Source organism: Ambystoma mexicanum, chromosome 2p, assembly GCF_040938575.1.
Source record: "Ambystoma mexicanum isolate Mex_15411 chromosome 2p, UKY_AmexF1_1, whole genome shotgun sequence".
Classification (NCBI taxonomy): domain Eukaryota; kingdom Metazoa; phylum Chordata; class Amphibia; order Caudata; family Ambystomatidae; genus Ambystoma; species Ambystoma mexicanum.
The window spans coordinates 1,045,113,947-1,045,126,031 of NC_090923.1; the positions used below are offsets into that span (position 1 = coordinate 1,045,113,947).

A 12,085-nucleotide genomic window follows, 5' to 3' on the forward strand; every position below is an offset into this window, starting at 1 on the left:
TATGCCATTGTGTAGTCTGTGTGGAAGCACTGATGGTTGACTGGGAAAAATATGTATTTTGTTGCCAGAGTATTCTTTGCACCACTAATATGATGTTTTACTCATGTTTTGTTTAATCCTTAGTAATGACGCCAACTCAAAGTGGTTGGACGCTCACTATGATCCAGTGGCAAACTTGTACACATTCTCCTCCTGTACAGGTGAGTGTATTTCCTCATATGACTTCAGTGGGTTCAAGCAATGTAGTAGATGGTCCATGCCATGCACTGCCTCATATACCCTTTATTACCCTCCATACATCAAATCTGACTGCCCTTTGTCTCACCATACCACTCGGTTAACCATGCAAAGATTGTGTCACAGATCAAAAAGCTCTATCCTATGCTTTACCCATGTGCACGCTCTGCGCAGTATTGTCTTTTCTTACTCCTGTATGCTGCTAGCCTCTGCATGAGGCTCCAACCCTTTGAGTATCCCTGACATCACTCTGGACTATGGGGAACTACAGACCTTGATGTATCTGGAAATTACTGATATTACCCTGATGGAAACTCAAACATCGGTCTTTCACTTACAAAGGTGATTTATAGTGGGATCCCAGATTTGTTGTGCAGAACTCAGTTGCCCGCTTGCTGACTGGCTTCCGATGCTTTGACAAGATTGCGCCTGATCTGCGCAGCCCACATTCTTTTTTTATATAAAGAAATTGAGTTAAGGGAACTTTCCACTGCTCAAACATCATGCATAGAAATGGTCAAAAGTACATTATGCTGCCACTTGACTCCTTAGATCCTTCACAATGTTTCTTATCCACATTCCTAAGGTAAGGGTGTGCCGGAGTGGAAGGGTCACTTTTACTCCAACCTGGTCCTTGCCTTCTGAAACAGATTCTGTCTGTATCTTTGTCCCATCCCCTGACTGAAGGCAATGCGTAAAATTCCCCTTTCACAGCAGTTAACAGAAGACTAACTTTATTGGTAAAGGTTTGTACTAATGGGCAACTACCTAACTAATAGTTCATATCATTCATAGGTAGGTCTGTACATCAAATATATCCACTGCTTAATTTGTGCATGTGTTTGCCGGTGCTGAATCCTAGCACTTATTTCCCAACACAGTCTGAACGTGATGTTTGGTTCCGTTTATTGCAGTGTATTGTTTGTGTAACATGCAGATTTTAAGTTCTTTGAGAATTGCAGACTGTTGGTTACCATTGCCATGGCTTTTGCAATTATTTTGCACCACGCAGTCAGACCTCTTTGAAGTCCATTCGTTCTTGGTGCTGGGGTGGGTGGCTCGTGGTTCTTCATGAGCAACTCATGCAGCGTATGAGACTCAATATAAATTCAGCCTCCCCGGAAGCACAGGACCGATTGATCACCTGGTGCACATGTAACAGGGCGCATACTTTGAGTTTTAGACACGCCCTGGCACAAACCTGTTTTCCGCTCTGGTCACAAGTCCAACAGAGGGACAGCATTAGAGAAGTGTTTATTTTAAGCAAGCAATCCGAAAAGGTCTGCAGCCTGCATACTGCACCATTCAGACCTGCTGCATTTTGACAGGTATAGCATGGTTGACAATGCATGGACATCCATTTGTTTGTGATTACGGTAGCTGCCTTCCTGTATGACCTGCATCACCTTCTCCTTATTGTACTACCACATTTCCTCTTTCCTGTCCCCTTGTTCAATTGCCATACCACTGCACTGATGGGTAGGTGCACATTTGAAAGGGATTTAGTCCCAGCTCCACTGCAATGTTGCACTGTAAGAAAGAGCCGTTTGTGATGTTCCAGCCCCCATCTAGCACCTTTTCTGTTTGAATAACTTTAAAGAGAAAGAGTAATTGCGAGTCTGTCTGCTCCGGCCTTCCCACTGTTTACAATTTACTTTAAACAAACATGTGAAATTGACAGTGTAGAGTATTGCTGAGAAAGAGTTATAGTGTGAGAGTGAGTGTGAATGCGGGATGTTGTGAGTGTGTGATGATGCCAGTGCTTAGAAGATCAACCCCTGCCTTCATCTACATACATGGTCCTTCATTTCTCTGCCAAATATCTTCTTTATTGCCCCCCCTAACCCACCTCCTCTCTTGTGGCATCCCCATTGAAGAGTTCCACTGATATGAAGGTGGGACAACATTTTGCTGTGAAAGTTGTAGGCCGCTGAAACAACCATGCCCAACGTTTTTTGAATACCTAGCACTTAATTATTATAACGTACACACTGCATGTACCATGCATTGTGGGCCTGACTCCTTACACCTTAGCTGTCTTTATGTGTGCATCACTGGTAAGGTCCCATGGGGAAGAATTTCCCCTCCCATTTTTCTGCATGTGCGCATTATTGATGATCCCTGTCCCAACTTTTGCAAGGTCTCTGACAGATTATGTAAACACACAACCTACCCTTGTACAAAGTAGTTTATTTCTGCTCATATGTTTAACATTTTCAAGCAAATCATGACTTTCATATTTGTATTAGATTTTCAGGTGTGACTAAACCATGTATCCAATATGATATGGCTTTTATAACACGCCTATACACAAGTGTTTCAAGGCGCGACTAGGCAAGGGAGGGGGAACAGAGGGAAGACTGAGACAACGATTTTACAAGGCCAAGTGTCATTCAGATCGCGCAGGGGGAAGGGGAAAAATGCGGGGGAAAACAGTGCAGTGGTGGAAGGGGGAGAGGACAATGCAGTTCAAGGGATAATTGGAATAAATAAAAGCAATAAGTAAAAAGTACGGCCAGACGGGGGCAAATGCAAGAGTAAGTGCAGACATCGGGTGTCAAGTGCTGGTAGGGGACTGTAGTGATACAGAAAACAGTCCCCAAGTACAGGGGTTGCCAGTGCGGTAGTGCAGGTGTGCAGCTGGCGGGGGAGGAGACCTGTGCCCGATATCAGAGGGTGGCCAGGTAACCAGTGCAGTTTCAGCCAGGAGTTCAGCAGGGGAGAGGAGGGGAGAAAACAGAAGCAAAGAGGAAGGTTTTGAGGTGCTTCCGGAACCGGAGATGGTTCTCCTCAAGTTTCAGGGCGGCTGTTCCAGAGGGAGGCCCAAGCCGAAGAGCTCTACCACCAACTCGTTGCTTGGAGAAGCGACTGACCCTGAGGGAGTTGGAGGCGGATGAGCGAAGAGCTCGAGAAGGAAGATTTTTAGGAAGAGAGTCGAAGGGATTGAGGCCGCAGGCCCCAGAAGGCCTTGTGGACAATGCAGAAGGTTTCGAACTTAATCCTCACAGCCACTGGGAGTCAGTGCAGAGATTTCAGTCCTGGAGAGATATGATCCGTGGGCTTGAGGCCAAAAACAAGTCTTGCAGTCCTGTTCTGGATAAGTTGCAGAGTGCGGAGAGTAGAAGCAGGCAGATTTAGAAAGAGGCTGTTGCAATAGTCCATCCTAGAGAGAACCAGAGCTATGGAGACACTGAGCTTCTGGGGGATGGAGAGGAAAGGAAGAATACCTCTGAGGAGGTGCAGCTGGTAGTGGGACGACTTAGAGACGTCAGAGATGTAAGGAGAGAAGGAGTGTGGAGTGGAAGATGATCCCAAGGTTTTTAGCCTTGCAGGTGGGAACAGGAAGAGGGCCAAGGGAGGCCGGCCAGAGAGGTACATGAAAGGAGGGAGCGGGTGTGCCGATGAGGAGAATCTCTGCCTTAGCCGACAGTCAGAGATGAGGGAAGTAGAGGAGGAGGCCAAGGGTAGCCTGAAGATGAGCTGGGTGTCATCCGCATTGCACTGAAATTTGGGGCAGAGAGTGGCGATGCGGTGGGCCAGGAGTGCCAGGTATTGGTTGAACAGCCAGGGAGAGAGGTTAGACCCCTGGGGGACACCACAGGTAGAGAAAAAGATATCCGAGAGGAAGGACCCAAGTTGGACCTGGGAGGGTCGGTCAGAGAGGAAAGAAGTCAGCCACGCCAGAGCCTGACCAGTGATACCCAGGTTATCACAGAGACGGTTGAGCAGGATGGCATGGTTGACGGTGTCAAAGGCAGTAGAGAGATCAAGCATGATGAGGACGCAAGGGGTGTTAGTCAAGGTTGGAGAGCAGGTCTTCACGGATGTTCAGGAGAGCAGTTTCGTGCTTCTTACAGCTCTGAAGCCAGACTGATGGCCATGAAGACAGCCAACGGATTCAGTGTGGAGATTAAGCTGGGAGATGGCCAGTTTCTTCAGGATATTTCCCAGGAAGGGAGTCATGGAGATAGGGCGATAGTTGGCTGGGCAGGAGGGGTCGGCAGTGGGTTTCTTCAGAAGAGGGTGCACAAGGGAGTGCTTCAGGGGGGATGGGAAGACTCAAGTGGCGAAGAGGTGATTGCAGAAATCAGCCAGGGCAGGAGCCAGGGAGTCGATGTGGTCCTTGGCAGTTTTGGAGGAACAGGGGTGAACCGGTTTCGACGAGACTTTCATAGATCGGACTTGTCTAGCAACCTTGTCTCTGGAAAACAGGGGAAAGGCAGAGAAGGAGGGAGGAGAGGTGGCTGTAGAGAGGCCAGAGGAAGAGCAGGGAGTGGGGGGAGGGAGGGGAAAGTAGGAGAGGACAGGATGTCCTGAGTTTTAGAGATGAAGTGATAAGCCAGTGCCGTACAGAGGGCCTGGGAGGGGACAGGAGAGGTAGAGCCTGCGGCAGGATTGGCCAGTTCCTTGCAGATTTTAAAGAGTTTGGCCGAATTGTTGGATGCCGCAGTGACGCAAGCTTGGATATGCGCCCTCTTCTTGGTTAGGACAGAGAGCCAGTATTGCCTTTGCAGCAGGCGGCAGGACATTTTGTCAGAGGATGTACATCAAGCACGCCATTTCCTCTCGGCCACCCTACACTTGCGTTTTAGGGGGACGAGGTCAGAGTCGTACCAGGAGTTACACTTGGCTTTGGGCTTCAGACGGATTCTCATGACAGGGGCAAGGATATCAAGAGTATTAGATATAGCAGAGTGGAGCATGGAGAGGGCTGTGTCAGGATGGGAGTCAGCCAGAGGGGGAGATAAGGTGGCAGCGAAAGCCTCAGCTGACACGCGCTTCATGGGCCGGATAACCGAGAAGGTGGTTGACAGTGATGGAAGTGGCTTGGCCTGAGGGGTAGGGAGGGTGAGATGAGATGGGAGGAGAGGAGAAAGTGATCACTCCAGGAGAGAGGAGTGGTGAGAGGGACAGAGAGGGGAAGGTCTGAGGAGAACAGAACATCAAGAGTGTGCCCTGCAGAATGAGTCGGGCCAGAGGGGAGAATAGTGAGTGAGAGCGACTCGCAGAGGTCCCGAAAGAGTCCAGAGGGAGGACAGGCATCCAGGTGGATGTTGAAGTCTCCAAGAAGGAGGAGTTGAGTAGTTGAGGCCAGGAGTGGTCCGCCCACTCAGAGGAAGGATGAAATCTGACCAGGTGGCCGATAGATAGTAGCCACAGTAAGGGAATGGCTAGGGGAGAGAGAGGGAGCCTGCAGACAAGGCATTCAAAAGAGGAGTAGGCCTGCGTAGGAGTGACAGAGGCAGGAATCCACTCTGGAAAGATCAGGTCTACACCCCCCCAACCCGTCAGAGCAGTTGGCCCTGGGAGTGGAGAGGATCTTGAGCCGTCAGGTAGGAGCATATCAAAGCTTGTGACTGAGCTGGCTGTGAACCATGTCTCTGTGAGACCGAGGACATAAAGGTCCAGTTCTTCCAGAAGGCAGCAGATATCAGAGGAGTGTTTGACAGCAGAGCAAGAGTTTAGAGTGGCAATATGGATAAGACTGCCATCCTTGAAGGACTTCCGGGGAGGGGTACAGATCAGAGGTACGCCCTGCGGAGGTGAAGAAGGTGCCAAAGAGGGGGCAGAGAGGGAAAGGGGAGGCAAGGAAGCAAAGGAAGTGGCAGAACGGGGAGGCGAGGTTGTCCAGGGAAGGGGAGAGGGGACAGCAGGAGAAGAAAGGAAGTTGATGAGGCGCGGGAAGCGTCTATCAAAGAGAAGGTTGGCCTGAGGGCCTTGGACCAGGACGGTCCCATTGGAGTAGACATTAATGATGACTTTAGAGGAATGGAAGGATGCCAGGAGGGCGTCCCAGTGGGTGCCACCATTAATGGGAGAAGAGGAGAAAGGGGAGAGCACAGAGACCATATGAAGGGTCCATAGGTGTGGCGCAGGCACGACAAAGAGGATGTTGGTAAGAGTTTCCTTGGAGGAGGCGCTGGTGTAGGTATTGGCGATAGCGAGGCCTGGGTTGGGGACCAGGATGTCCTCTTTAAACTTCTTCCTATCAGATTTAGTGAGGAGAGCAGGATAGTCAATAGAGAAGCAGTTAGAAAAGATAGACAGAGAGCACCATAGAGTAGGTGGGGGAGCAGGGGGGTGGAAGGTCACTGGGGTAGGCAAACAGGACAGCGAGAGGCAAGCATGTTGAGCAATAGGACAGACGACAACAATCAGGAGAAGAGTTTTCAAAAAGCGCTGGTTTGAGAAAGGTGGGAGGGCACACCTAAGTTTGAGAACCCTAAATGGGGGAGAAAAAGGCCTAGGTTTCACAAGGCCATTTTTTTAAATTCTGATACAGTGCTTATTAAACAGACGGGGAGAAAACAATGGGTAGGCAGGCGAGGGTAAGGAAGGAAGTCAGAAGGGTGGTGGTTGGCAACTGGCGTCCCCCTGTGGACACCTTCAGAAACAACCAGGAGCTGCCTAAGGGGAGCTGCCCTTTGCCTAGGGGCCCTTAGCCGTGTGGGGCTGCCGGGCAGGGGCAGCCCTGGGGAGGACAGGGATCAGGAACGAGAAGCCAATCAGGGGGGGTGGGCGTGGTGGGAGGCAGGCAGGAGGAGGGGAAAGAGAGAGAGCATGGAGGGGGAGCGTGGAACAGGGCCCACGGGCCGACACAGCAAAGAAAAACACAATTTCAAATTGCCTCAGAGAGGCTCTCACCCGATGGATTTCGCAGCAACCACCCGCTCAGCTGAGGTGGAAATGGAGGGCGTGGTCCTCCTCCAGAGGTTCTCTTTTCTACCTCTCATGTGTTGATACCACATATTGTTCCCCAATTTGTGCTGTACTCTAGATAATCATTTAACTCATCCTCTTCCCTGGCACCTCTCTTGGGTCACTTTCTTGCCAAGTGATCTTGCATAAGAAACTCACTAAATACGTGAGTATACATTCTTGCTACAGGAGGAATCCTAGGAACACTTGTCAGAGAAATCAGTGACTTCATGTGTTACTGGTGTAGGGACAATCGCATATGGCCATGGCATACTTGCATCTAACTTTGCATAGGTCACAGGAGTGGGAAGGACTAAAGGGACTCCTTCCTTTTTGGGACCAATAAAGTAAACGGTGTGAATCAATAAGAGCAGAAAAACAATAATAAATGATGAACATGCATATATTATGTACCAATACATCAGACCCCACCATCGGTGTCTCTCCACACGTCGTTCTTCTGGAACTGCATTATTTTCATTCAACCACATTATGCCTGTGATTCCTTTTTAAGGAAGGAAAAAACCTTTTTAATCAGGCAGCCTCGTTAAATGCTCAGGCAGCTGCCAAATTTTCTCGATTATTGCTGCCAATAATCTAATCGCAGGACCATTCTTAGGATCCTGCACAAAAGTGCATACGTCCGCCCAACAAGAGCAGGATAATGTCATGATCTCTGCTTCCAAAAGATCAGGACTTGCCCGACTCCCTTGGAAGCAGCCCCATAACCCCGGTTCCGAGTGCCAGCCAGTCCCAATTGGGACCTTTTGGACCCTGTCCTGGCGCCAGTGGCACCAGGCTCATAAAGATGCCCAGTCCCAGCGCTGGAAGCGCCGGGCTCATAATGCTTGGGTGGACTTACCTGCAGCAGACCATGCTGCTTACTTACCTGCCAGTTGAACCCCTGATCCTCTTCTGTTTGGGACTACTTTTCCTGTTGGGTGGGGCAGGAGGCACTCCCTAGGTTCAGAACACTGGAACTCTTCTGGAAAGCAGGAACTCTTTTCTTACCTGGGCGTGGCTGTGGAAGGAGAGACCTAAGCACTACAGGAGGCTATTTAAACCACACCCGATGGATGAATCTTGCTTTGCGTTATTCTGCATTCTCTGCAGCAGAACGCTCATCGTGTCTTCTGCTTCTGATCCTGGGCCTAAGGGAACAAAGGCTTACCATCCTGGAATCCAGTCTTCAGCAGCACCTGTAAAGACAAAGAAAGAACAGGTTAGCACTACGGTCTTCAGTGGCAGCGCATCTCTTACCTGGTCCATCGGCTGTCACCAACGCCTCGCGCTGCTTTCCGGCATCTGAAAGACAAAGGCTTACCTACTCTTCGCATGCTCTGGAGGTCTTCGCACTGCATTCCGGCATCTGAAAGACAAAAGCTTACCAGCTCTTCGCACGCTCCGGAGGCCTTCGGCGCTGCATCCCGCATCTGAAAGACAAAAGAAGGTGCGTTTAAAGACATTGGGCAACTTTATTACTCACGTGCCATTACTCCTTCCCACGCCGAATCCAGTGGGTATTCCAGCACCCTTCAGCTTCTCTAAAGCTCCGAACTTGTACCTGCAAGATAAAAGGGACAGTTAGTGCGCATCGTGAAGCAGGCTACAAGCGCTTACTTACGTGCTTCCAGGCGCTGCTATTCCTCACGCGGGTTCGATCCTCAACTCTCATCAGCCCGCCATCCGCCATCGCCGGAACCCTGCAAAACAAGAGATATCATTACAAAAGACTTTTAAGACATTTGAAGTGCCCAGAACTTACCGTTCGTGCAGTTAACGACGGACAGCAGTCCTCTGAAGTCAAGAGGCCTGCACCCTTATCCAGTGAAGAAACTGGTTACGGCACCTTGCCCCGAGGCAGATGGAGAGCTCGGCGTTCACTTACCTAAGGTGAGGGTGTTAACCTTTGGGGTTCTACAGGAGAAGAGAAAGGGAAGAGGAGAGAGGCACCCAATAACCCCAGTTCATTAATCCCATATTTTCTATCTGCAGACATCTTACTCTTCGAGTCAGACATACAGTGCACAGAGGTCCAGCCCAAAGAGCCAACCGTGTGTTACACATCACCTTTGAAGATATGGCATTCACCCAGTCAAGACCGGCGCCTCTGCGGGAATCAGGTGAGCGTTGCAGAACGCAAAGCCTATCGCAAAACTCCCACCCAGGCGCTATGGAAACCTCGGATACGGACCAGCTAGCCCAGTTACTTGGGGAACTAAGAGCAGAAGTGCATGCAGCCCGTCAGGAAACGAATGCTCTAAGAAGGGAACTGATTATTTCCAAGGAGCGAACAGACGATCTCGCTAGACAATTGCTACAGTCACAAGCCGGACAAACTCCGTTACCCGCATCAGGGGCAAATCTTCCTTCAACATCCTCTACGAACCCAGTGCAGATCAACCTACCTGGGAATGTACCTCTGGCTCCGCCCGAACGATTTTCTGGTGACCCAAAGAGGTTTGCAGTATTTATTAATCAGTGCCGGTTGCACTTCTTATGCCGGCCAGCAGCCTTTCCAACTGATCAAGCTAAGGTAGCTTTCGTGCTTTCGTACCTTAGTGGCAATGCGGCAGACTGGTCGATCCCTCTAGTTAATCAAGATGATCCGGTTCTCCATGATTTTCAAGCTTTTCAGCTCAGTATGGAAAAATTGTTTGCAAGACATTCACAGGGGCAGGCCTTGGACAATGAGCTCCTTTCATTGCGACAGGGTAATCAAGACCTTTTGGCTTATATTGCGTCTTTCAACAGACTGATAGTGGAAACTCGATGGCCTGATGACAAAAGGATTACGCTGTTTTATAGAGGTCTACGTGGAGAGCTCAAAGATGTGTTAGCCCAAGTAGTGAATCCCCCGCAAGACTGTTCGGACTATATTGACTTAGTCGTTCAAATTGACCACAGACTGCAGAACAGGAAGGCCGATCGTTCCAAGTTTGATGCTCGAGTATTTTCCAAACCACCAACTACTACCAAAGGAGTAGACTCCGGGGAACCCATGCAAATAGGGGGCCTGAAAGGACCACTAACACAAAAGGAGCGGGAAAGGAGAAAACAGCTGCCATTATGCCTCTATTGCGGAAACTCGGGGCACTTTCTTCGAGACTGTCCGGTGAAACCAGCCAAGAAGGCAGTAGGAGCTGCAGTTACCAGGGTCACAAACTCTGAGCAGGGAAACGACCTCGCCCGACAAGAATAGAGGTCCTCTTGCCGAGCGTTAAAACCAGTTCTGTGACCTCGCATTTCGTGATACCTATGGTCCTCATTAGCCCTGAACATCCGGATCGATTACATGCGATTTGAAGCTTACGTCGACAGCGGTGCCATCGGCAATTATGTGGATCATGAAATGGTTTTGAGGATGAATCTGACTCTTTGTCCAAAGGCTGTAAAGGACGTCATTACTACGGTGGACGGTACAGAGATAGCCTCCGGACCAGTAACGCATACCACCCAAGAAGTGACGCTAGTAAGTCAAGATGGACACCATGAGAAGATCGTGTTCGATGTGATCAAGGCCCCTCAGTTCCAGATTATTCTAGGAATTCCTTGGTTAGAGAAGCACAATCCTCAGAGCGATTGGCGAGCAAGAACGGTTCAGTTTCCAGAATGTGTCTCTACTTGTCACCCTCGACCTGGTGTTGCACTGGCAGCAATTTCCTCGGAGGCTCCCCAGTTACCTCCTGAATACCTAGAATTCCAAGATGTTTTCCGGAAGGATCAGGCTAACTCTCTACCTCCTCATAGGTCTTATGACTGCCAGATAGACCTGATACCTGGATCTACTCCTCCTTGTAGTAGATTGTATGCCCTCACCGAGCCTGAGAATCTTCACCTCTGACAATACCTGGATCAATACCTAGCGAATGGGTTTATTCGTCCTTCCAAGTCCCCTGCTTCCTCAGCTTTGTTCTTCGTTCCAAAAAAAGAAGGGGACCTTAGAACTTGTATAGATTATCGCGCCCTGAACCAGATCACCGTTAAGAATAGATATCCGTTACCTTTGATCCCTGAACTCCTGGATCAAGTCAGAAAAGCATGCATATATACAAAGCTGGATCTTAGAGGAGCCTACCACTTGGTACGAGTAAAAGAGGGCGATGAATGGAAGACGGCCTTCCGCACCAAGTATGGGCTATTTGAATATCAGGTCATGCCCTTCGGACTTTGCAATGCCCCGGCCGCCTTTCAATATTTTATGAAGGATGTCCTCAGAGAGCTCATAGATGTGTGTGGTGTTGTTTACATTGACGACATCCTCGTTTATTCTTCATCGGAAACTGAACATCGGAAACACGTGAAAATGGTCCTCGAGAGATTGCGTCAACACAAACTTTTCGCTAAGTTGGAAAAATGTGTTTTCAACGTGACTGAAGTTGAATTCTTGGGATTCATATTATCACCTAGCGGAGTGCGTATGGATTCAAAGAAGGTCGATGCAATTCTCAAATGGCCATCGCCATCCTCCGTAAAAGGTGTTCAAAGCATGTTAGGCTTCGCTAACTTTTACCGCAGGTTTATCCCCGAATTCTCTCGAATAGTCCAGCCCATCACCGCCTTGTTAAAGAAAAACAAACGTTTTGAATGGTCTACCGAGGCGGAACAAGCTTTCCAGAATTTGAAGATTAGATTTATCTCTGCACCGATCTTAAAACATCCTCGCCCAGAACTCCCCTACATCGTTGAAACTGATGCTTCGAGCCTTGCCATGGGGGCAGTTCTATCACAAAAGGATCCAGTAACCAATCGGTTGCATCCCGTGGCATTTTGGTCCCGCAAATTCTCGCCTCCTGAAATCAATTACACTATTACTGATAAGGAACTTCTAGCTATCAAGTCCGCCTTTAAGGCTTGGCGGCATTATCTTCTGGGGCCCGACACACTGTTACTGTGATTACAGATCACCGAAACCTGCAATATTTGAAAACCGCAAAAGCTCATTCCTCTAGGCAACTCCGTTGGGCACTATTCTTTGCCGAGTTTGACTTCAAAATTACCTATCGACCTGGTACAAAAAACGGTAAAGCTGATGCCCTTTCTCGGCTGGGAGTGGAAGAACATTTGATCAATCCTAAACCTGTACCTATCATTCCCGAACAAAGAATTCTAGGTGTAATCGCCACACAATCCATAGAGGAAGTTGAGG

At 49.1% G+C, this 12,085-nt stretch overlaps 1 protein-coding gene across 1 annotated transcript in view; it reads left to right on the top strand.

Moving 5' to 3' along the window:
• BBS1 (Bardet-Biedl syndrome 1) overlaps positions 1-12,085 on the top strand; it is a 1,034,601-nt gene that overhangs the window by 121,882 nt on the left and 900,634 nt on the right. Inside the window, exon 2 of the mRNA XM_069644936.1 lies at positions 124-200. Coding sequence (XP_069501037.1) covers positions 124-200 — 77 coding nt within the window. The remainder of the gene's footprint in view (positions 1-123; positions 201-12,085) is intronic.